The sequence below is a fragment of the Saccopteryx bilineata genome, chromosome 6, assembly GCF_036850765.1.
Source record: "Saccopteryx bilineata isolate mSacBil1 chromosome 6, mSacBil1_pri_phased_curated, whole genome shotgun sequence".
Lineage (NCBI taxonomy): Eukaryota > Metazoa > Chordata > Mammalia > Chiroptera > Emballonuridae > Saccopteryx > Saccopteryx bilineata.
In genome coordinates this window covers 203,653,482-203,680,531 of record NC_089495.1, presented here as the reverse complement: position 1 = coordinate 203,680,531, position 27,050 = coordinate 203,653,482, and the positions used below count along the sequence as shown (strand labels likewise).

Here is a 27,050-nt window from a genome sequence, read left to right as displayed (position 1 = left end):
GACAGAGAGAGAGAGAGAGAGAGAGAAGGGGGAGGAGCAGGAAGCATCAACTCCCATATGTGCCTTGACCAGGCAAGCCCAAGGTTTCAAACTGGCGACCTCAGTGTTCCAGGTCAAATTTCTAAATATTGTATTGATAAATGTTAAAATATAAATAACAAATGAGCACATTTTGTTTGTTTTTTTGTGACAGAGAGACAGACAGAAAGAGGGACAGATAGGGACAAACAGACAGGAAGAGAGAGGGATGAGAAGCATCAATTCTTCATTGCGGCACCTTAGTTGTTTATTGATTGCTTTCTCATATGTGCCTTAACCAGGGGGCTCCAGCAAACCGAGTGACCCCTTGCTTAAGCCAGTGACCTTGGGCTCAAGCTGGTGAGCCCTGTTCAAACCAGATGAGCCCGCGCTCAAGCTGGCGACCTTGGGATCTCGAACCTGGTTCTCGTTCTTTGCTTCCCAGTACAACGCTCTATCCACTGCGCCACTGCCTGGCCAGTGAACACAGTTTTTATTGTTGTTGTTGTTAACAGGCTAATGGAAAAAATGAAATTCATTTGGCAAGGAGGTGGATTAAGGAATACAACTTAATTGGGGTTCAAAGTTATATTACCAAACGAATTACAAATATTCATTTCTAAAGCCAATTCTCTCCAGAGCTATAGAAAACTATGCAGTGGGTTGGCTCTGGGTCGCAGGTATCCGAACTGTGCCTGGTCTAGAGCACACTGTATCTGACTATAGTCTTTCTGCCTTTAAGTTATCCATAACTCTGCAAATTACAGGTAACAGCAATACACACTAATTGTTGTCTGGGGACTCACATATAATTATGTCTAGTAGAGGTTCATCTGACTTCCCTTTTCCACTGTAGATGAAGCTAATTATCATATCAATAATCGTGATCTAGAAATGTTTCTATTCTTTAGGTTCTCCCCCAAACTGGTTCTAACACCTTACTTATTCCCTCAAAATCTTTGACATGGCTTCATTTTTTGTTAGTCATAATGTACCAGTTTTTGAAAATAACAGTTTAATAGGAAAAAACAGTAACTTTACAGTGGGAAATTATGACAGACATAGCCTTTACCAAGTGGTCAAAGTCAACATCACCAATGATGGGATCAATTAATATCTGTCTCCCGACAACATCAGTGATATCTCACCTGCTATTTACTGTCTAAAATGTATAACCCGATTCTCAGCATAAGAGTCAGAAAAATCCAAACTGAGGTAAATGTAGCCCTGGCCAGGTTGTTCAGGTGGTTAGAGAGTGGTCTTGATATGCCAAGGGTGCAGGTTCAATCCCTAGTCAGAGTGTATACAAGAATCAACCAATGAATGAATAAGTGGAACAACAAATCATTGTTTCTCTCTCTCCTTTTACCTCACTCTAAAAAATCAATCAAATAAAATTTTAAAAAAAGAACAAAAACAAAAACAGATCCAGGTACATCTATAAATTAACCATCTTGTAGTCTTCTAAAATATGAAGATCATAAAAGGCTGTTATTCCAGATTAAGTAGACTGAACAGATACAACAATGAAATGCAAGATGTGATTTTGAGTTATAAACAGGACCCCCAAAAAAGATTTTCTTTTGCTGTAAAGAGTATTAGTAGGACATTCTATGAAACACAAATAAGGTCTGTAAGTAAATAGTATTTTATCAATGTTTTGTCTGTAGCTTACTTGCAAACATTTCTGAAGAAAAAATAAATTTAAGATAAAGAGAATAATATTGCAGATGTGATAAAATATTAAGATTTGGAGAATCTGAGTGAAGGATACAGAAATTTTCTTGTATCATTCTGCAACTCTTCTAGAGCAAGAAATTGTTCCAAAATAAAGATTTTTTTTAATGGGCATATTACATATAAATCTAACACTCTCTTACTTATCAGATAAGCACAACCATTTTGAACAGTGTCCCCAAAAGTTATGTTTCAGGGAATATTAATTCCAGAGGGCATCTATACAAAGCTGGGGACACACCGCCTTCCCGCATGTGCTTCTGTCCTTAAAGCAGTGATTTTCAACTCGCGTGCTGCAATTTTTGTTTGTTTGTTTGTTTGTTTTACAGAGACAGAGAGTGAGTCAGAGAGAGGGATAGACAGGGACAGACAGACAGGAACGGAGAGAGATGAGAAGCATCAATCATTAGTTTTTCATTGCGCCTTGCAACACCTTAGTTGTTCATTGATTGCTTTCTCATATGTGCCTTGACAGCGGGCCTTCAGCAGACCGAGTAACCCCTTGCTGGAGCCAGCAACCTTGGGTCCAAGCTGGTGAGCTTTTGCTCAAACCAGATGAGCCCGCGTTCTAGCTGGCGACCTCGGGGTCTCGAACCTGGGTCCTCAGCATCCCAGTCCGACGCTCTATCCTCTGCGCCACCACCTGGTCAGGCTGCATGCTGCAATTTTTAAAACATGCAATACCTGACTATTTAGCCAAGGGCACTGACCTCTTTTCCCTTAGATTGTCAAATTAAAAAGTGATTGGCCCTGGCCGGTTGGCTCAGCGGTAGAGCGTTGGCCTAGCGTGCGGAGGACCCGGGTTCGATTCCCGGCCAGGGCACACAGGAGAGGCGCCCATTTGCTTCTCCACCCCTCCGCCGCGCTTTCCTCTCTGTCTCTCTCTTCCCCTCCCGCAGCCAAGGCTCCATTGGAGCAAAGATGGCCCGGGCGCTGGGGATGGCTCTGTGGCCTCTGCCCCAGGCGCTAGAGTGGCTCTGGTTGCAACATGGCGATGCCCCGGAGGGGCAGAGCATCGCCCCCTGGTGGGCAGAGCATCGCCCCTGGTGGGCGTGCCGGGTGGATCCCGGTCGGGCGCATGCGGGAGTCTGTCTGACTGTCTCTCCCTGTTTCCAGCTTCAGAAAAATGAAAAAAAAAAAAAAAAAAAAAAAAAAAAAAAAAAATTAAAAAGTGACAACAGTCAGCAGAACAGCCGTCTGGTGTGAATGAAATCAAAATCATATATTTTTTTGGTCAGATCAGCAAAATATGTATCTTTAGGTGTGCCACAGAACTTTAATAATTGGTTTACATGTGCCATGAGATGAAAAAGGTTAAAAAGGCTGCCTTAGTGTAAGAGTCTGAACTGCAAAGGCCTCTCTTCTGTCTTAATGCCTCCTCTCTGATAACATGCTCTTGATCCTCTGATCACAACCATAAAATGTAGTATCTAGTTATCCGCTAAGAGCCCACAGCCTTCCCGTCACCCGTCACCCCTACCCCTTGGGTCCACGCCCCTCCTGCTCCACCCTCCACCTGCTCCTGTGTGCTGTCAGCAGTCTGCAGACAGACCACAACTCAGAGCTTCTGCGATTCTCATCAATTCTAAGACTCACCTACAGACTGCACTCACACTTCTCTAACAGCCCAAAGTAAAAGAAAGATGTGAAAATATGCAAGCTGCCACAATTTAGATCACAGAACAGGGATTAGTAGCAGATCTTGAGGAAATGTTAAGATAAATAATTACATTCGGTATTTATTTCATAAAAATTACCTTGAGGAATGGAATCACAAAAGGACGAAGAGGAAAGTTTGTAGCTTCTTGGAGCTTGCAATGGAATTCTTCAATTGTTACTGTTGAATTCTGCAAAGAGAAATAACCTTGTTCAACCTCTAAAACTAGACACTGTCTTTCTCATATAAATCCCTTTTAAATCATTAAATGAAGGATAATTCCTTTACTGAGCACTATAGTGAGCTCAGATCCCTCTCAAAGGTTAACCAAATTATTTCCTGTGTATAAGAAATTCAGTCTCCTTGATTTTCCTTTCTCTACTACCCCAAATCATTTTAAATCCCCCTCTATGCTTAGGAGCCTGGGTTGCAAAATAGAGCGCTGTCTTCCTCACTACCCATGGAGACAGACTCAGGTCCCTTGATTCATTTCAGTCACCTCAGGAACAAGAAACCAGTCTGACAATGTTTCCAGTTGAACAGATCCTGATCAGTCTAGGATGTGAACTTAAAGTCTCAACCCTTGATTTCTTCAGAAGTTGTTTTCTTCACAGGTTCCGCCAACTTCTTAGGATCAGGTCCCCAAATCTTCTAAATTAAAAGTTTAAAAAAATGTGCCTCTGCAAATCAGAGCACCACCCAACAGGTAGGCTGCCATTGGTAGATTTAAGTATTCCCAGGAAAGTTATTAGCGTTTCTTCTGTATTTTTTTTTCAAAAGTCTGACTTACAACTAAGATTCTCAGCTCCTCTGCTAAAAGGAATACATAAATAAAAATTTTTCAAAGTTCACAAAATACTTTTATTAATTCCCTAAAACTCAGTACAATAACAAAACGAGTTGAAAACAAAACAATAAATAAAAATATTTTTTTCAAAGTTCACAAAATACTTTTATTTTTTAATTCCCTAAAACTCAGTACAATAACAAAACGAGTTGAAAACAAAACAAAAAAATCTGAATTCTTGCTTCCCTGAAAGAACCACCACCACTTCTACTATATTTACAAAATCATTAAATGTTCAAAAATGTAACTTGCACAATACAAATTATTTATCAGTACTATATTACTTCTTAATAAGAAATGGAAAATATATAGGCCCAACAACAAGAAATTGCATTAAAAATTACAATACAGTCATACCTCAGAACACTTACGTGGAGGTAAATTTGTATGAATTAATGAGAAAAGGTGTCTGCAATATATTGTTAAGTGAAAACTCACAAACAGAACAGTATGTTTTCCAAAATTCCATTTATGAAAATACTAACACACAAACATAGTATTTTAACTGTCTGGAAGGATATTACAGCAGCAATTATTTCTGGATGTAAAATTATGTTGGATTTTCCAAATATGTCATTTCATACTAAAAATTTCTTTTAAAGTTTTAATACTGGTTTTAAGTACATGGCATTTGTATAATACAACCAAAGATACCAGTAATCAGGACTAAAAATTAAGTGTAAGAGAATATTCTTTCCCTACTACAGTGAATGAAATCAGGCCTCAAAAAGTCAAAACAAGTAGAGTAAATGTATGGGAAGATGGTATGAATGACTCCAAGCTTTCCCGGATGGAAAAGGGAGAGCAAAGATGAACTGGGTGACACAGAGACAGTGACTTAGGCCAGTGAAGCTGACTCAGAACGATCAGTACTGAAGACACCAGGTGCTCCTCTGTCTATGAGAAGTGGATGAAAAGCCACTGTTCTTTTATCCTTTCCTCTCAGTCAATTATTTAACAAATAAAAGCACAGCTTTTCCCTCTAAGCACTCACAGTCTAGTATAGCGATTGTCAACCTTTTTCATCTCACGGCACACACAAACTGCCAAAATGCTGTGGCACACCAAAAAACATACTTTTTGCCAATCTGACAAAAAAGTAGGTATAATTTTGATTCACTCGTGCCGGATGGTTACTGGTACATTGGTTATTATCATTTTTTTATTTGACAATCTAAGGGAAAAGAGGTTAGTGCCCCTGACTAAACAGTCATATATCGCATGTTTTAAAAATTCCTGCCCTGGCACACTGGTGGAAAAGCGCTGGTCTAGTGGGAAAACAGGTAAGTAAGCTATTCATTACAGTATGATCAAGGTACTCATGCACGGGACACTACTGGTACACAGAGAAGACATGCTTAAGCTGGCTTGGGAGAAAACTAGGAAGGATAACAGAAGAGGCATCTGAAGAAGTGAAGATGCAAGCTTTGGGAAAAATGCTTCTGACAAAAACAGAAGAATGTAAGAAAGGCACAATATTAGAGGATCTGTCCTCTGGGTCACAACAGCAACATCTATAGTTGTCTTAGAAGACAATGGGTATAGCTAGGCAATCAGAGAAAATTTTTATTTATTCATTCGTTTATTTATTTAAAGATTTACTGATTTTAGAGAGAGGAGAGAGAGAGAAAGGGTAGGAGGAGGAGCAAGAAGCATCAACTCATAGTAGTTGCTTCTTATATGGGCCTTGACCAGGCAAGCCAGGGGTTTTGAACCAGTGACATCAGCATTTCAGTTTTATGCTTTATCTACTATATCACCATAGATCAGGCAAAAAAATTTTTAAGACTTTATTTATTCATTTCAGAGAGGAAAGGGGGAGAGGGAGAGAGAGAGAAAAAGAGAAAAAGAGGGGGGAGGAACAGGAAGCATCAACTCCTATATGTGCCTTGGCCAGGCAAGCCCAGGGTTTCGAACCAGTGAATTCAGCATTCCAGGTAGACGCTTTATTCACTGCGCCACCACAGGTCAGGCCCAGGCAAAATTTTTATTCTTTTAAAGATGAGATAGCTACAGCCTGACCAGGCGGTGGCGCAGTGGATAGAGCGTCAGACTGGGATGTCGAGGGCCCAGGTTCGAGACCCCAAGGTCGCCAGCTTGAGCACGGGCTCATCTGGTTTGAGCAAAGCTCACCAGCTTGGACCCAAGGTCGCTGGCTCAAGCAAGGGGTTACTCGGTCTGCTGAAGGCCCATGGTCAAGGCACATATGAGAAGGCAATCAATGAACAACTAAGGTGTCACAACAAAAAACTGAGGATTGATGCTTCTCATCTCTCTCCATTCCTGTCTGTCTGTCCCTATCTATCTCTCTCTGACTCTCTCTCTGTCTCTGTTTAAAAAAAAAAAGAAAAGATGAGATAGCTACAATCACAGGAAGTGACTTTTCTTTTACTAATGAAATTATCTTTAAGCACAAACTCTACTTAATTTGTTGAAGAAACCAGCATAATATTCTGATGTCTGCTTTACTTCCAATTATGCTCACTCATTTTGAAATATACGGCCAATTCTATTAGTCTACATCCAGTAAGATTTTTTCCATAGTAGTGTAAAACTTTACCAACAAACACTTTTATTCTTTTCAAAACAAGAAACTTTTCCCTATCTGAGGAAGGTGGTTCATTGTGTCTAGACTATTTTTCCAAACAATATGGTTTATGCTGAATACTGGTCATCTTCTGGGAGTCTGGACCAGGCAAAGTGCCTATGTGCCCAGGCCACGGTAAAATCCTTTCTCACTGAGTCTCTAATAAGCTTTCCAGGACAGAAACAGTGCACACATGTTGCTGCATTTGAGCTCTATGTGACCAATCACAGGAAAACTGCACATGGATTCCTGCAGATTCCAACTGTCTCCTTTATGATCCAGCTGTGTATCCTTATTATGCCTCTAATAAATCTCAGTGGTGAGCACGAAAAATGTGCCAGGTCCTGGGAATTCTTCTAGCAAATCTCAAAACATGGGGGTATAATAAGTATAAATTGTGGTACATTCCCCTACAATAAAACACACAGCAATGAAAATGAGGCCCTGGCTATGTGGTTCAGTAGACAGTGTCGTCCCAGCACCCCAAGGTCGCATGGTGGGTCTCCAGTCAGGGTAGCACGGGAAGCAATCAGTGAGGGAACAACTAAGTGGAACAACGAGTTGATGCTTCTTTCTCTCTCTCTCTCTAATCAATGAAAAAATTAAAAAGAAAATGAATAACCTACAGCTATATATGAAGCAACAGAGATTAAATCTCAAATGACTAAATAATCATTTACTGCATTTTGCCTTCTATGAAAGTTTTGCCACACTAGACCAAAAATTGTTTAAGGTAGCAGTTCTTAAACATTTTAATCTCAGGAATTCCTCTAATTTATTTGGTTTACTTCTATCAATCACCCACCGTATCAGAAATCAAAACTGAGAATTAAAAAAATATTATTAATGCATTTCAAAATAACAATATTTTCCCAAAATATGTAATGAGAAGAATGGTACTATTGTTAGTTTTATAAATCTCTTTCATATCTAGCTTAATACAAGACAGCTCAGTTCTCCAAGATACTTCTGCTTTTAATCTGTTGCAACATACTATATCATGCTGCCTCTAGAAAATTCCATTGTACCATCATGAGAAAATAAGAGTGAAAATGCAAGTAATATCATAGTATGATTATGAAAATAATTTTTACCTCCTGGACTTTCTAATAACAATCTGAGGGAATCCCAGGAGTCCCTGATTTTACTCTGAGAACTGAAATTTGAAACTTCAATACTATGATTCATCTTTACCACATATAGAGGCTAACATGCAGGAGCATGGAGTGCTTTTACCAGACGTAAATTTCGATTTACAAACATTGGGAACTGGCAGAACTTCCCTTACATACTGGGAGTCAAATCCCACCCAGCTATCACTGTCAGAAAATCACTCCCTTAAACGACAGCTTCACCACACTCACTATAGAAAAGAAAAATTCTGTGTACCTTACAAACTCTAAAGAAATCATATTTGCATGTGGAGCTAAAGATTGTAATCCCTTTGGTGCTATTTATTTAGACCATGAAACTTGTAATTTTATAAATTATTCTTCTAAAAATTAAACTTGCTACTTTTCCTTTCTCCTTGGCTTGGAAATAATGCACCAGGCACTGAATATATTAAAAGTAACAAAACCTGGCATTAATTTGGTTGAGTCTCGGTGGCCTGTTGAAAATCAGTTTTAAGACATATTCAAAGCTGCTTATTAAAATTAAATCAACACCATAAGAAATAATTAGGTAAATATTATAGATTTGTTTCTTTGATAAACATTTTTATACATAATTGAAATCCACAAATCAACGGTTTTTTACAAGTTATATTAATAACTAGTCTATAGATGTGCCACATTGCTACAGGCATGGGATTGAGTAGAAATATTATATGTACAACTCTGCTGGCTTCGGGTCTGAGCCATGCACTCAGGCAACGGCTGCCAGGATGCAGTACTTACCACCAGTGCTAGAACAAGAGTCCGCACCTTCTCCCCAATCTCAGGGGAGATATCATTGCCGAACTGCTGCAGAGTGGTGAGGAAACGTTTTAACTTGCTGAGCTGCCGGGCACCACAAGTGGCTGGCAATTGTTGGTTTGTTAGTGCAGAGGATGTGGAAGAGGCAGGACCATTGCTGAATCTCTGTGGTGGTGACGGGGCACCGTTCAGGGTAGGAGGAGAATGGTTGGTGCCATTGCTTACTAAAAGAAAGCCAAACAAAAGACTCAGTGAAAAGCACAAGGATTTTTGACAGGTTTTTCTCCATGCTTTCTCCTTCACTTACTTCAATTTTGTAAAGCACGCGTTAAAAGAGTACACAAGATAATGTTTCTGCCCAACAAAATTTCCATATAAGTGAGGCAGACTGTCAGTTAAAAGGGGTAACAGTAACACAGAAGTACTCAAACAAAGAGCAGAGTGTTACTAGAGCACAGAGAAGGGACACTGAGCTCTGCAGGTGCCATGGGCACTGTGTGAGATGAGTCAGGGAGAATATTTATTTTGCAATGAATGAACATTCATGCCCATCTTTTATGTCACATTTTCCCATTAGGGTCCCAAAGAAGCTAAGGTAGTCAGTTAGATGTAGCATATGAATAGGACACCCACAAAATAAACAGTGTGTTACTGCGAAAAATGGGTTTTTTTCTAGGCTACAGGTTTAATGACCTATTCCTGCAGTGATATCTCTGGCTTTGACAAGTGCTAATAGATTAATACTGCCAAATTCTTGGTCATTCAATAAGGTATGTTCTAGACATTATACAGGACACTCCCATTCTATATTTCTGCTCAAATTATAACACACTAATTAGTTTGTTTTTCAATTATCCTATTGTTCTTAGTCATTTTTTGCTAGTTTTAACTTGGAACACAATCCTAGAGCTAAATCCTTGACGGCATTAAGTAAAAATCTTTCTTCACTAAACAGTGAAATAAAATCACCTAGTGTCTATGAGTCAATAGATTTTCACTTATTCATACCCCACTTGAAAACCTAAAACCATATCTAAAAACATGAAGATTTTAAACCAAGACCTAAACCAAATTTAAAGAACCCAATCATTTAATCTTCACTTAACTTAGAAAACTGTCATTTACTTATAGACTGCCTAATGCCAACTCATTAATCACGAAAAATCTTCCACTTCCACACCAGTCATTGTTGTTTGACCATCAATATTTCTACTCGTTGACAGACCTCTATTCTGATTTGATCTGTAAACTCCCTTCAGCATACATAGCTCAGCTAACACCTGTATTAAGAAGGATTACTTGAGACTGCTGATCCATATTAAGGTACATCCTAGGAGATTTAGTAATTCTTCTCTTATGCTATCCATGTTTCCGTTATGTCATTTACCAAATTATTCTGACTTGGATTGCCTTAATAGGTTGTACACTTCTTGAAGAATACTTCATACATCTGTGTATACTAAAATTAACTAAGTAGTGTAAGCTATGTATACTGTATACACATTAACTTTGTTCATTAGCTAGCAATGTTCCTTGTTCAGGACAATGCTGCTGAATATGACTCACTGTTTAAAAGACTAATAGGCTGAGGGGAAATGGGAGTGTCTTCCATTAAAAAAGATCACTAGAGCCACTGGAAAGAAAGCTCAATACTCAACCTCAGCAATCCAGAAAATTAGTTGCAGTGGTCTGACATTTCTTTGTGCTCATGGAAAGGTCAATGGCCACTGGAGAGCTGCCGTCTTCTGAAGCAGCCCATTGAAATAACATATTATTGTGCTTTTAGCCACCCTGATGACCAGACAAGCTTTTTCACAACCTCTTAGTGAAAATGTATAATTAGAGTTTCTGAAATAAAATATACCTGCCCCCAAGTAATCAAATATGGAGGTAAAAAGGGTTAAAATTTACATATACATATTTTCAGTCATCTGTACCTTGAAACATGAATGATTGCCTGGGTTTAAGTCTGTCTCATTTCAAAATAGTATATTTAAGGATGTATAACTTTAAGACAGAAAACATAATTTAGGATAAAGGATATCAAAATTCATTTTATTCACTCTGGCTCAGACAGCTGCAGTTATAACTCACTCAATTTCAAATGTTTGAGAAAATAAAAATTAAACCTTCTATTAAAACTGTACACCTTTATGCTCTTTTCTCATCTTCAAAACATAAATGTTTGAGCAAAAATAACGTGCGAGCTTCTGCAAAGGTATTTAAATAAGAAAATGTGGCCCCGGCCAGTTGGCTCAGTGGTAGAGAGACGGCCTGGTGTGCAGAAGTCCTGGGTTCGATTCCCGGCCAGGGCACACAGGAGAGGCACCCATCTGCTTCTCCACCCCTCCCCCTCTCCTTCCTCTCTGTCTCTCTCTTTCCCTCCCGCAGCCGGGGCTCCATTGGAGCAAAGATGGCCTGGGCGCTGGGGATGGCTCTGCGGCCTCTGCCTCAGGCGCTAGAGTGGCTCTGGTCACAACATAGCGATGCCCAGGATGGGCAGAGCATCGCCCCCTGGTGGGCAGAGCGTCACCCCTGGTGGGCATGCCGGGTGGATCCCGGTCCGGCGCATGCGGGAGTCTGTCTGACTGTCTCTCCCTGTTTCCAGCTTCAGAAAAATACAAAAAAAAAAAGAAATAAAATGCATATATCCTGACCAGGAGGTGGCGCAGTGGATAACCATAAAACTGGGATGCAGAGGATCTAGGTTCTAAACCACAAGGTCACCAGCTTGAGCATAGGGTCACTGGCTTGAGCGTGGGATCACAGACATTATCCCATGGTCACTGGCTTGAGAAAGGGGTCACTCGCTATATACAAGAAAGCAATCAATGAACAACTAAGGTGTCACAATGAAAGATTGATTCTTCCTTCTCATCTCTCTTCCTTCTCATCTCTCTCCCTTCCAGTCTGTCTTGTCACTATCTGTCCCTCTCTGAGTCTGTGAGAGAAAGAGAAATGAATGAATGAAAGAGAGAAAGAAAGAGAGAGAGAAAGAAAGAAAGAAAGAAAGAAAGAAAGAAAGAAAGAAAGAAAGAAAAGAAAGGAAAGAAAAGAAAGGAAAAAAAAGAAAAGAGAAAAGAAAAGAAAAGAAGGGAGGGAGGGAGGGAGGGAGGGAGGGAGGGAGGGAGGGAGGGAAAGAAGAAAGAAACTAAGAAAGATATTTTCTTCTGCTTAATCAGGGGAAATATCTGTAAGGGTCAATGTGACCTATAGCATGGACGTGGAAAGGCAAAACTCAAATTAAAATCTAGATGTGTGTGTCTGTCTGCACAGATTTTAGATTTTAAATTGAGGGTTCTTCTGTTTTATTTTGTTTTGTTTAGTATACATGTAGGACTGAAACTGCTGAGTTATAGGGTTTGTGGAAATTCAGCTTTAGTAGATACTGGTGAAGAATTGTCTCATACTTAAAATAATGTATGACTGTTCAGGTTGCTCCACACGCACTCACCAAAACTTGATATTATTTTTCATTTTGAATATTCTTGTGGCTGTACATGGTATTACATTAGGTTTTAGTTTACATTTCTATGATGACTACTAGTCAAGTTGAATGTCTTAGATTTATTGGCTAATATAATTCTTATGAAACTGAAATATGTCCCCCATAAATTCCAACATTGAAGTTCTAACCCCTGGGAACCTCAGAACATGACTATATTTGGAGATAGGACCTTTAAAGGTTAATGAGGTCAGATGGGTAATCCCTAATCCATTATAACTGGTGTCCTTATAAGAAGAGAAAGGGACAACATGAATGCATGGGCCCAGAGGCAAGGGAGTAGGAGACTATAGCAAGGAGGTAGCTTTTGCAAGACAAGAATAGAGGCCTCAGAAAAATAATCAATCCTGTTGATACTTTTATCTTGGACTTCTATCCTCTAGAACTTTAAAAAAAAATTCTGTTCTTTAAACCACCTAGTCTATGGTATTTAATTAGCCCTAACAAACTGATATTCTCTTTTTTGTAAAGAGATTTACCATGACAGTCCTGGAAAATTATTAGAAGTAATTTGATCATTTTATGAAATTTATTTTAATTCCTATAAATCAATGTAATACTTTTAATTCATTATTTTAGAGCCACAGAAATTAAAATACCTACTTACCAGACAAAGAATATGGAAAAATATTGGTACCACTAAATTTCCAAATGCCCAAATTAGCTAAGTACTATTTTCAGAGGGCAAAAGCAATTTCTCAAAGAAATAACCAGATATACATTTCTGATACATATATCTTAATAGCCATTTTGAAAGGCATGTGCATAGTATATGCGGAAGGCTTAATGGCAGTCAGTCACTTAGATACAAACACCACTCTGAACCACAAACCCAAGTATTAAGAGGTCTCACATGCTGTAGGAGTAAAGGACACTGGCCTGGGTCCTCCAGGGTTTATTGGTGGGAGAGGTGGCATGGTGGGGGGGGAGGATCTTGACTGTATCTTCACTTCTACAGGCGATCCAGGCATTGCTGGCACCCTTTTCTCAGGACCAACTGTAGAGAATAAAAGAAATCGAGGTCAGAGTATTCCATAAAATAATAAAAATAGTGACAATAATCGGAAATATGAACATTTTTCTAGAGAACTGAAAAAAATGCTTAGTTTAATAGGCTAAATAGTGGCCCCCCAAAAAGCTATCTACCTTTTAATTCCTTGAACTGGAAAAAGAGTCTTCGAAAATGTAGTTAAGGATAGTGAAGGGAGGAGATCATCCTGGACTACCTGGTCGGCTCTAAATCCCATATGAATGAAACCCTCATAAGAAGAGTTGAAGAGACACATACACAAAGGGAAGGGTAAGTGAAGACAGACACAGTCACACAGAGAGGACGCAGTGTGATGATGGGGCAGAGATTGGAAAGTGCATCTACAAGCCAAGGAATGCTGAGATTGTCAGCAACCACCTGGGCTAAGAAGAAAGGTATGGAATAGAGCAGGGGTCCCCAAACTTTTTACACAGGGGGGCCAGTTCACTGTCCCTCAGACCGTTGGAGGGTCGGACTATAAAAAAAACTATGAACAAATCCCTATGCACACTGCACATATCTTATTTTAAAGTAAAAAAAAAAAAAAAACGCCACGGGAACAAATACAATATTTAAAATAAAGATTTTTTTTTTTTTAACAGGGGCAGAGAGTCAGAAAGAGGGATAGATAGGGACAGACACACAGGAACAGAGAGAGATGAGAAGCATCAATCATCAGTTTTTCATTGCGACAATCTTAGTTGTTCATTGATTGCCTTCTCATATGTGTGCCTTGACCGCAGGCCTTCAGCAGACCGAGTAACCCCTTGCTCGAGCCAGCAACCTTGGGTCCAAGCTGGTGAGCTTTTTGCTCAAGCCAGATGAGCTTGCACTCAAGCTGGCGACCTCGGGGTCTCGAACCTGGGTCCTTTCGCATCCCAGTCCGACGTTCTATCCACTGCGCCACCGCCTGGTCAGGCAAGAACAAGTAAATTTAAATCAACAAACTGACCAGTATTTCAATGGGATCTATGGGCCTGCTTTTGGCTAATGAGATGGTCAATGTCCGGTTCCATATTTATCACTGCTAGCCATAACAAGCCATAACAAGTGATATGACGCGCTACCGGAGCCGTGAGGCGTGCATCCCGCGTCACCGGAAGTAGTACTGTACATGAGCATCCGCATCCTGTGCTCCTCTCACTGACCACCAATAAAAGGTGCCCCTAATGGAAGTGCGGCAGGGGCCGGATAAATGGCCTCAGGGGGTCGCAGGCGGTCCACGGGCCATACTTTGGGGACCCCTGGAATAGGGTCTTCCTCTAAGGCCCCAGACAGGATCAACCCTGTTGATACTTTGCTTGTTTTTTTTGTTTGTTTGTTTTTTAAATTTTTCTGAAATTGGAAACGGGGAGGCAGACATACTCCCGCATGTACCCGACCAGGATTCACCCGGCATGCCCACCAGAGGGCGATGCTCTGCGCATCTGGGACGCTGCTCTGCTGCAACCAGAGCCATTCCAGCGCCTGAGGCAGAGGCCATGGAGCCATCCTCAGCGTTCGGGCCAACTTTGCTCCAATGGAGCCTCGACTGCAGAAGGGGAAGAGAGAGACAAAGAGGAAGGAGAGGGGGAGGGGTGGAGAAGCAGATGGGCGCTTCTCCTGTGTGCCCTGGCTGGGAATCGAACCCAGGGCTCCTGCACGCCAGGCCGACACTCTACCACTGAGCAAACCGGCCAGGGCACTTTGCTTGTTGTTTTAAGCCACAGAGTTGGTAGAACTTTATTATAGCAATCCTAAAAATCTAAAACAGGGGTAGTCAACTGTTTTATACCTACCGCCCACTTTTGTATCTCTGTTAGTAGTAAAATTTTCTAACTGCCCACCGGTTCCACAGTAATGGTGACGTGATTTATAAAGTAGAGAAGTAACTTTACTTTATAAAATTTATAAAGCAGAGTGACAGCAAGTCAAAGCATATAATAAAATAATTACTTACCAAATACTTTATGTCGGATTTTTGCTAAGTTTGGCAGAATCAATCTTTATAAAACAACTTACTATAGTTAAATCTATCTTTTTATTTATACTTTGGTTGCTCTGCTACCACCCACCATGAAAGCTGGAACGCCCACTAGTGGGCGGTAGGGACCAGGCTGACTACCACTGGTCTAAAACAAGGCAACAAGGTCAAGGGCTGACAAGACCAGAAAGGTAACAGTAAGGATAGTGGCCAAGAAAGAAAGAAACCAAGTTATAAATTCTGCTTATCTCAACCACATTCTTTCTTAATTTCTCTTTACAAATTCGCAGGGGAGAAAAATTAATGTGGGAATATCTAGACCATTATGTGTCAACTGCCTGGCACAGAAACAAATATAATCAGGTCTATATCAATTACTATGAATGATGAAGTACTAAACTTTTATACATAATTACTCTAAGAGGTGAACCAAACATCTTTAATGTCAGGCATATAAATGTTGCTATAACATTTGTTAGAAAAGATGAAAAGTAGAAATGACTTTAAACTAATAAGCACAGGCTACTTCACCTATCAAAAGCAGCTTGATAATACTAGACAGCAACAAATTTCAGAAAGAGAAATGTGACAGATTAAACTTAACGTTAGAATTAGATCTGAGCCAGTATGATAAAGATTGACACTGAGGAATAATATTCTAATATCTTCAAAGTTATTTTCCCCATTAAAGGGAACCTGCTACATACTTGGTTAATGATAGGACCAGGGTTACCATAATCATCTTAAAATGAGCTATTTTCCTCTCAGTAATTCCAAGCTTTTCACTTAAGCACCATGTACTTATTCCACAATAAATTCAATGTAAAGTACAAGAAATGGACATCAAACATTTAATGAGAATATTAAATCAAAGATTTCTTTCTGTGGGATCACAGGTGTAACATAATGCATACAAGAACATTCATGACAAAGGCAACAGGTACATCTGCATACATTCACGGGCACGGTCTAATTAGGAAAATATCCATTATATATATATATATATATATATAGTATTTAGCGAGAGAGAGAAAGACAGAGGGACAGACAGACAGGAAGGGAGAGAGATGAGAAGCATCAATTCTCGCCTGACCAGGTGGTGGCACAGTGGATAGAGCGTCGGACTGGGAGGCCAAGGACTCAGGTTCGAGACCCCGAGGTCGCCAGCTTGAGCCCAGGGTCACTGACTCAAGCAAGGGGTCACTCGGTCTGCTGTAGCCCCCCCCCCCCGTCAAAGCACATATGAGAAATCAATCAATGAACAACTAAGGAACCGCAACGAATAATTAATGCTTCTCATCTCTCTCCCTTCCCGTCTGTCTGTCCCTATCTGTCCCTCTCTCTGACTCTCTCTGTCTCTGCCACAAAAAAAAAAGAGAGAGAGAGAGAACAAGGGAACCAACACAACAGATCTTTCTCTGTGTGATAGCAGTGCTATTTTCCCCCACATAGAAATCTCAAGAATCAAACATAAAACTAAAAAAGTAGAACTATTCCATAGCTCCACAAGAAAGTAAAGATGAACAAAAAACTCCCAGACAAGTGCTACCTAGAAGAATCCTATGTGATAAATTGCCCTCAAATGAGAGTATTTACAAATCATTATAGTAAACTGCTTTTTCTTTATAAAGTTTTTAAAAATTACTTTGAGGCTGGCAAAGAAACAATAAAAAGAGGTATAAATATGAGATTAAAATGCAATCACTGAAGGAGAATCAAATAAAAAAACTACTTGAATCAGATTAAGAATCTATTAGAATTAATTACTTTATTTGACCATTGAGATATTTATCTATCCTAAGTTTTGGGTAGAAGAAGATATGTATGTTCAAGTGTTCCTGATTATCATCCTGGAAAAATGAGCTGAATACAGATCTTTCAGATGCACAGTACAGGAATCCTGATCATTCCAAAAAGGCTGACCAAGGAAAACCACGTTTCTTTAAAACAAATCACTCTTAACTAAAAACCAACTGGGAAGTTTTAAAGAGAATTATCTTTGGAGGCAGAGGCCAAAAGGAAATGATGTTGTTTTTTATATGTATAAGCATACATTTATATGGTTTAAAAATCAATCAAATATTCCTTGCTGGTGTCCCTACATATCCCACCACATAGGTCACCATTTTAATTGGTTTCTTGCATATCCTTCCATTCTTTCTCTGTATAAATGAGCAAATGCAAACATAAATTCTATCCTACCCCACCCCCATTTCTACAAGGGTGGCATAATTATATTGAACTGAATGCTCCCAATAAAGGCCTCTCTGTAGCAATGCTTTTGCTATGTATCGGAAAGTAGTATCTATTTCCGTATCCCCTATAGCTAGCCAGGTCCTCTGACTTGCTTTGGCCAATGTAATGTGATGGAACTGACCAAGTGCCAGTTCTAAGCCTCTCTTGGAACCCTGATGCTGCCATTAGAGCTAAGCAAATCCAGACTAGTCTGGTGGATGATGAGACCACATGGAGCAGGATGAGTTGTACCAGCTAAAACCAGCTGATCCCCAAACCTGTGAGAGCCAAACCTAATGCGTCTGATCTGCAGCTGACTGACCAAAGACATATAAATGAGTAAACACAATAGAGAACAGAACTGCCTGACTCATAAACAAAAAATAAATAAATAAAAGAATAAAAAGCTTATTGTTTTAGGCACTAAGTTTTAGCAGTTTGTTATATAGCAACAGATCGATGGGCAGCTAATCTACACCATACACAAATTTTACTGCTCCTCGGTTTTTGTTGTTCTGGTTTTGTTTTATAATTTTCCAGGATGTCCTAAAATTCTTTTTGTTAATGTTCTAACATTCTTAGTTCCATAACCTTTAAAAAAAATAACAGATGCACGATATTTCACTGTGTGGATGGCCCATGGTTTATTTACACAATCCCCTGCTGATGGATACCTGGACTGTTTCCAATCGTATATGGCTGAATTGTGAGCTTCTCCAGATACCATGCTACTAACTGCCTTGTATTTGCCAGGTTTGGGGAAACAGATAAAAGAAGACAGGGAGGCCCTGAGTTATGGGGAAGCCAGATATAGTCAAATGTATTCGAAGTACTAAGAAAATAAAGCTGTAGAAATGTTACTCTCTATGAACTCCACAGAAGTCTTTAAAGACCATTAACTAATTTACTGGGAAGGTTAACAGGGACTTTGCAGGCAGCACATAAGGAGAAAAGCATGAAGGCTATCAATATAGTTTGAACAGTGCACCTAAAAAGTTGGGATCAGAACCAAGAGAAAAATCAGGGGAAAAAATCTCCTTGACCAGTTTCTTCAAATCGTTGCCAAAAGTAGGTAAATATTCTAAAGGAATAACTATCAGACAAGAAACATTCATTTCCAACACTGGCAATTCTCATCTGCTAAAGATGGAGGAAAAAATATCGAAATTATTGTTGCACTTACATAAGGGCTTAGAAGGCTGGCTAACCTGATTATGGGCAAAGCGCATGTTTCTTATCCTTGTTACTCTGTCAAAAATCTGAGAACACATCCAACTTTCTAACAACAGGCAAGCTTCATATGCACAGACAGCCAGGAACAACTGTTTACAATGACAGATAATTTATCATTCAACAGAAATTGAGGCATAAGAACTCAGGTAAAGAAATTAACAGAAAATATGGGACCTTGAAGACAGAGCTATATTAAAATAAATTAATACTTTGCTGTCTATTAACAATACAGACTAAGAAAACAATTTTTCCCATCCCACATTTATAAATACTTTGGAAAATTAATTTATTTAACACATTCCCCTCTATGACTCAAGAACAGCAAACTTTTTCTGCATAGGGCAAGGCAGTAAATATTTTTGCAATTGTGGACCATAGGATCTCTCCCAACTATACAGTGCTGCTGCTGTAGCATACGCTATATAACACACAAACGAATGGACTTGGCTGTGTTCCAATAAAACCTTATTTAGGAAAATAGGCAACGGGCCATAGTTTATCTACTCCGGCTATGGCTGATTAAAAACTGGAAAATGCAAATGTCTAATTCTTACTTTATTTCTATGCCTATAAAATCTAATGTATAGCATCCACTGAAATGGTTCATCTGAGTAATATTTTCATTTTCTAATACTAGATATAAAGAGCCCTGGCCAGCCGGATCAGTCGGTTAGAGCAATGTCCTAATAAACGAAGGTTGCCGGGTCGACCCCCAGTCAGGGCACATACAGGAGTAGATAGATGTTTCTGTCTCTCTCCCCTAAAATCAATAAATTTTTTTAAAAAAAGAAAGAGTAGATATAAAGAGAACTTTACTCATTAACCAGCAAGAAAAATAACAAAAAAAATTTTTAAAGACAGAATACTAAGAACATGAAGTCAGAGCTGAGGAGTAGCAAAGATGACGCTAATTATCTGATGTTTCTCCAAAAATCAGACAGACCTAAGACAATTCCAAGACTACCAGTATACCTGTAAAGACTCGCCTGCTTTATTATGTTAATTTAGTCATTCCTCTTCTCTATCTTCTACTAGTGCCATCAGACCAGAGCAAAGAATGGCCCAGAATATATAAATAATTCTAACAACTCGATAATAAAAATAACCCAATTTTAAGAACAAGCAAAAAAGACTTAGAAACACAAATTATAACACATCAACAAAAAGGAACACATTACTGATATATGTACAGTATATCCAAGAACATGGATGAATGCCAAGAGCAGTATGCTAGCTAAGTGAAAGATACCAGATACACATCAAAACTATATAATGTGTTATTCTATTTATATAAAACTTCAGACAAGATAAAATTTAGTAACAAAAAGCAACCTGGCCTGGCCTGGCCTGGCCTGTGGTGGCGCAGTGGATAAAGCGTCAACCTGGAATGCTGAGGTTACCGGTTAGAAACCCCAGGCTTGCCTGGTCAAGGCCCATATGAGAAGCAACTACTATGTGCTGATGCTTCCCACTCACTGTAGCCCCTCCTTTTTCTCTCTCTCTCTCTAAAATCCATAAGTAAAATCTAAAAAGTCATGTTAGGACCCTGGCCGGTTTGCTCAGTGGTAGAGTGTCGGCCTGGCGTGCGGAAGTCCCAGGTTTGATTCCCGGCCAGGGCACACAGGAGAGGCGCCCATCTGCTTCTCCACCCCTCCCCCTCTCCTTCCTCTCTGTCTCTCTCTTCCCCTCCCGCAGCCGAGGTTCCATTGGAGCAAAAGATGGCCCGGGCACTGGGGATGGCTCCTTGGCCTCTGCCCCAGATACTAGAGTGGCTCTGGTTGTGACAGAGCGACGCCCGGATGGGCAGAGCATCGCCTCCTGGTGGGCGTGCCGGGTGGATCCTGGTCAGGCACATGTGGGAGTCTGTCTGACTGTCTCTCCCAGTTTCCAGCTTCAGAAAAAAAATAAATAAAAAGAAAAGAAAAAAAAAAGTCATGTTAGAACAGCAGGACAGACTGACCAGGCAGTGGTGCAGTGGGTAGAGCATCAGACTAGGATGCAGAGGACCCAGGTTCGAGACCCCAAGGTCGCCAGCTTGAGTGCAGGCTCATCAGGTTTGAGCAAAGCTCACCAGCTTGGATTCAAGATTGCTGGCTCGAGCAAGGGGTTACTCGGTCTGCTGAAGGCCCATGGTCAAGGCACATATGAGAAAGCAATCAATGAACAACTAAGGCAGGGGTAGTCAACCTTTTTATACCTACACCCACTTTTGTATCTCTGTTAATAGTAAAATTTTCTCTTTTTAAAATTTTTTTTTAATTTTTCTTTTATTAATTTTTAGAGGGGGGGGGGAGAGAAGGGCAAGGGAGGAGCAGGAAGCATCAACTCCCATATGTGCCTTGACCAGGCAAGCCCAGGGTTTTGAACCAGCAAACTCAGCGTTCCCGATCAACACTTTATCCACTGCGCCACCACAGGTCAGGCCAGCAGTAAACTTTTCTAACTGCCCACCGGCTCTACAGTAACGGTGATTTATAAAGTAGGGAAGTAACTTTATTTTATAAAATTTATAAAGCAAAGTTACAGCAAGTTAAAGCATATAATATTAATTACTTACCAAGTACTTCATGTCGGATTTTTGCTAAGTTTGGCAGAATCAATCTTTATAAAACAACTTACTATAGTTAAATCTATCTTTTTATTTATACTTTGGTTGCTCCGCTACTGCCCACCATGAAAGCTGGAACACCCACTAGTGGGCGGTAGGGACCAGGTTGACTACCACTGAACTAAGGTGTCGCAACGAAAAACTGATGATTGATGCTTCTCATCTCTCTCCGGTCCTGTCTGTCCCTATCTAACCCTCTCTCTGACTCTCTCTCTCTCTGTAAAAAAACAAAACAAAACAGAAAAACAGCAGGACAGTTAAAAAGAATGGGAAAGAAAGAAATAAAAGTGTCTTTTTGTACATACTCGACAACTTCCTATATAGAAAACCAAAAGAATTAGAACTAATACCACCCAAGCAATTAGAATTAATATGTAGGTTCAACAAGGTTGCTAGATAAAAGTCTAATCTTTTAAAAATTGCATTTCTACATACCAGCAAACATGTACTAATTTCAAAAAGATATGAATATACAACAAAAATTATTAATCACATAGGAATAAACCTAACAGAGGCTATGCAAGACCAAGGAAGAACGTAATACAAGTACATTTAAACATATAAAAGGAGTTTATGCATTTAAAAGATCAGATTGAAATGATTACGATTATGGATGGAAAAACTCACTATCACCAATATTTTCTACTTTTTTTTTTTTTTTTTTAGTTCAATGAAAGGAAGAGAGGCAGAGAGACTCCAATTTTTAAGGACCATGGAAAGCGAGAAAAAAACTACAAGGAGACTGAAAATGAGTAGTTCTGAGTTAAGTCATTATGCCATGCACCTTAGACTTAAACAGAGCCATATGTCAATTACATCTTATTAAAATTGAGAAGAAAATTTTCAAAAGAAAATAAGCAGCCAGGGAAATGAGGAAAAAAAACAAAACTAAGTAAAGAATATAATCTGCTAGGCTGCAGGCACTGTGTATTTCAAGATAAAATATACAAATGTTCATACAGGAATACATTCTAGTTGTTTAGGTTATTATAGGGATTAGACCTATGGTTAAGAAAACACCTTTTGCCTGACCAGGCAGTGGTACAGTGGATACAGCATTGGACTGGGATGCAGAGGGCCCAGGTTTGAGACCTGAGGTCACCAGCTTGAGCGGGGGCTCATCTGGTTTGAGCAAATGCTCACCAGCTTGGACCCAAGGTCACTGGCTCAAGCAAGGGGTTACTCGGTCTGCTGAAGGCCCGCAGTCAAGGCACATATAAGAAAGCAATCAATAAACAACTAAGGTCTCGCAACAAGAAGCTGATGATTGATGCTTCTCATCTCTCTCCGTTCCTGTCTGTCTGTCCATGTCTATTCCTCTCTCTGACTCTCTCTGTCCTTGTAATTAAAAAAAAAAAAATCTAAAAAAGAAATAAAACACCTTTTAAAACCAATTATTTTTGAATTTTCACTTTTGTCAAATTATTAGCAAACCAGAATATAATTACAAAGAAAGTCCAAACACAGTCCCTGGCCAGTTGGCTCAGCGGTAGAGCATCGGCCTGTCGTGCGGGGGACCCGGATTCGATTCCCGGCCAGGGCACATAGGAGAAGCGCCCATTTGCTTCTCCACCCCCCCCCTTTCCCCTCTGTCTCTCACTACCCCTCCCGCAGCCGAGGCTCCATTGGAGCAAAGATGGCCCAGGTGCTGGGGATGGCTCCTTGGCCTCTGCCCCACGCGCTGGAGTGGCTCCGGTCGCAGCAGAGTGACGCCCCGGAGAGGCAGAGCATCGCCCCCTGGTGGGCGTAACGGGTAGATCCCGGTCGGGCGCATGCGGGAGTCTGTCTGACTGTCTCTCCCCGTTTCCAGCTTCAGAAAAATACAAAAAAAAAAAAAGAAAGAAAGAAAGTCCAAACACAAAAGCATTTAAGAGACTACACACAAATCTTGTTCCAGAATTTAATTGAGACAAGTCAAGTACAATGGCTAAAGTACCTTAGGCCAAATAAAACAATGTAAAATTTTCCCTCTTAGCTGAAACAGAATATATACTAAATATAAAAAACATATTTGTAGCATAAGATAAGATGAAAAGGGGAGTTTGACAAATGAACCAAATTCCAAACCAGCTGGATATTTATGTCCTTAAAAAGTTAAAAGCAGGCTACCTGACCAGGTGGTGGCACAGTGGATAGAATGCCGACCTGGGACACTGAGGACCCAGGTTCAAAACCCCAAGGTCGCTGATTGGAGCGTGGGGTCACCAGCTTGGGCATGAGATCACAGACCTGAGATCATAGACATGACCCCATATCAAGGCACATATAAGAAAACAATCAATGAACAGCTGAAGTGTTGTAACTATGAGTTGATGCTTCTCATCTTTTTACCTTCCTATCTGTCCCTCTTCCCTCTCTCTTTCTCCTTCGCTTAAAAAAAAAAAAAGTCAAAGGCAGGCTAATGTAGAATACAGAACACTGGGCAAAAAACTAAAACATGTGACTGAATCCTGATTGTTCTGCCCATTTGTCAGCTGTGGGCCCTTGGAAGTTACTCCAGAACCTTGCTTTTCTCATCTGTAACATGGAGAGAAGGGAGGTGTTAAAAGGCCAAAGTAACAACTAAGAAGTACTGTTACATTATTAAATATATAATTAGATAGCTTTCCATCAGAAATGTTATTAACAATCATTATGCCACTACTATGTTGAAAGTAACTAAAGGGTCTCTTCCAATGCTAATGATTTTAATATTTAAAGATATGTTGTAATTGCCTGCCAACATCAAAACCCTGTTGATAACCTTAATGCAAGTTAAAAGCAGCAGCAACACAGCTAGCTGACTTGATAATGTAAATAGGGAAAAGTGAAATATGGATTGTTGCCTCCCAGCTCCAGCAAATGTTTATTTGCAATAATATAGCTATCTACTCCAACTGCACACCATCTGTTTCAAGTCTCCACCAAGTTAATATTTCTCACATGAACAGGAACGACTTAAAAATTACATTTGATTAGCATCTTGCCTTTCCATGGAGGTTATCCCTACCACAGTCTCAACCTACTGAATCTCAACCTCTTAACATTGTGCAGCATTACTGTTCCGGCCAAATACTTGAAGCCAAAGTTCGAGAACTCAAAAAATTAAGACTGTCAGAGAATAAGCTAATTCTAGTACTGAACTTCTTAGTCAAATCAAATCCTTCTTACATATTTTTCTGGAGACAGGAGAAATATAAATTTCTCACAGAGCTTTCCTATGATTCAAACCTTTTCTAGGTCTGGTTCCATTTACTAATACATCTGTGCTACAATTTCTCTGGAACACAGAAGTTACTAGAATAATACTTCAGTAAATTTTGACAGGTCAACTCTAAAATATATCACAATAACATTCTTTATCCCATCTCCACTGTTGTCCTGTAGCTCAAGCCACTATCATCTCTCACCTGTACTATTACCGCAGCTGCCGCCTAAACTATTCTTTCTGCTTCTTTTTTTTTTTTTAATTTTATTTATTTATTTATTTTTTACAGAGACAGAGAGTGAGTCAGACAGAGGGATAGACAGGGACAGACAGACAGTAACAGAGAGAGATGAGAAGCATCAATCATTAGTTTTTCATTGCGTGTTGCAACACCTTAGTTGTTCATTGATTGCTTTCTCACATGTGCCTTGACCGCGGGCCTTCAGCAGACCGAGTAACCCCTTGCTGGAGCCAGCGACCTTGGGTCCAAGCTGGTGAGCCTCGCTCAAACCAGATGAGCCCGCACTCAAGCTGGCGACCTCGGAGTCTCAAACCTGGGTCCTTCCGCATCCCAGTCCGACGCTCTATCCACTGTGCCACCACCAGGTCAGGCTCTGCTTCTTCTTTTGTCCCTTTAATCCATTCTCCATGTGGCAGTGCTGATTCTAAAACAAACAGATCTTTGCACAGATCTATTTAAACTCCTCTAATGACTTCCCAATGCTCTTATATACAGGACAAACTCTATACTTTGCTTAAATACAAAGATCTCCCCAGCAGTTCTGGGAATCCTTTGAGGCTTCTGGAGACCCTTTGGGTAGCTGGGTGGGGAGGTGTATGTGTGTCTACGCTTGGAGGATAAAAACAATTTTCATAATAAGAGGTTATCTGCTTTACTCTTACTCTTTCATGAGTGTACAGTGTTTTTTTCCAGTGACCACATGATGAATGATAGCATAAGAAACCTAATGCACAAGCAGATGTGAGAAACCAGTTATATACTATCAGGCCAGTCATTAGAGATTGGCAAAGCAGTAAAACAGTGCCATTCCTCTTACTAAAGTTGGCTTTGAAAAATAATTTTCATAAAATGTTATTTACATTAACATGTAATAAGTTTATTATTTTAAAGAAATTGATACTTCAGATTTTTAAATTTCCAATCAGAAATGTAGTGTTTCATATATATATAAAGTTTGTTTGTACTTAAGAGTGCAAAGATATCCTGAAACCAAAGAGTCTGAGAACTGCTGACCTAGCCCATGCCTATCTCTCTGATCTCATATATGTGTCCTGTCTTCAGTATACATCCATTATGCTGACCTTTCTTTCCACTTCTCAAATCCTCCAAGAGATCTTCCACTTCATTGCATTCAGCTCAGAATCAGCTCACACTGAGTTGTTACATGACTGATACCTTATCATTCAGACATCAGTACAAATGTCATTTATTCAGAGGGAGCTTCCCTATCTAAAGCTGCTCTCCACTCTCCCTACCAGAATGCCACACCAGGAATGCCATAATGTTGATTATTTTCTTTATTGCATTTATTACCATTGCATCAATCAGGCAATTGACTGATGCCTATCTTTGGGGGAAATAAAATCCCTTTCAATTTCTTTACCATACATCCCCAAAGCTTGGCTAAACTTGAATTATCTTCTCTTTCACTGCTCCCTATTTTCTTTTTTTAAGTGAGAAGAGGGGAGATAGTGAAACAGACTCCCATATGTGCCCCAACTGGCATCCACAGGGCAACCTTTATCTGAGGCAGATGCTCGAATCAACTTCACTATTTTTAGCACTCGGATCAACAAGCTATCCTCAGTGCCTGCGGCCAAAGCTAGAACCGATCAAGCCACTTGCTGCAGGAGGGGAAGAGTGAGCGAAAGGGGAGAGAAGCAGACAGTCACTTCTCATGTGGGCCCTGACTAGGGATTGAACCTGGGACATCCATATGCTAGACCAGGGGTCTCAAACTCAACTCAGCATGTGGGCCGCAGAACAAGATCACAGCCATTCGGCGGGCCGCACTAGGTCTACAAAAGGCAACTGTTACGCAACACTTTTCTCACTGCAGTTGAAAACAAAAAAAAATCAGTACAACAAGCACAATCGTACATGCAGTTTACTACTCACTGTCACAAAACGACCAGAAACTGTAGTTCGCATCACAACTGCTGTTAACTAAGCCAATATCTAGCTAGGATGCTAGAGAAATGAAAAATACAAGTAGGCCCCTAGGCTTACTTAATTTTATCCAAAATATTTTGAACTTCGTGGATTAGTCTGCGGGCGGCACAAAATTGTTCTGCGGGCCACGAGTTTGAGACCCCTGTGCTAGGCCAACACTCTATCCACTGAGCAACAGTCCAGAGCCATTTCTCCATTTTTGGCAGTCAGCACAACCCTGTCACTTCTGCATCATATTAATCCTCAACTCTACTCTCTACTCTCACAGCCACTGTCATAGATGAACATTTCTCAAACTGGACTCTCTCTGGGATTTGAATAACTCTGCAATCT

General features: G+C 40.1%; 1 protein-coding gene across 2 annotated transcripts in view; it reads right to left on the bottom strand.

The window, feature by feature from the left end:
- The window catches only part of CBFA2T2 (CBFA2/RUNX1 partner transcriptional co-repressor 2), a 136,082-nt gene that overhangs the window by 22,427 nt on the left and 86,605 nt on the right, over nt 1-27,050 (bottom strand). For both annotated transcript variants that reach the window (XM_066234567.1, XM_066234568.1), the window contains exons 2-4: nt 13,121-13,264; nt 8,745-8,986; nt 3,513-3,602 (exon numbers count right to left, since the gene is read on the bottom strand). In XM_066234567.1, the coding sequence (XP_066090664.1) occupies nt 3,513-3,602; nt 8,745-8,986; nt 13,121-13,264 (476 nt within the window). The remainder of the gene's footprint in view (nt 1-3,512; nt 3,603-8,744; nt 8,987-13,120; nt 13,265-27,050) is intronic.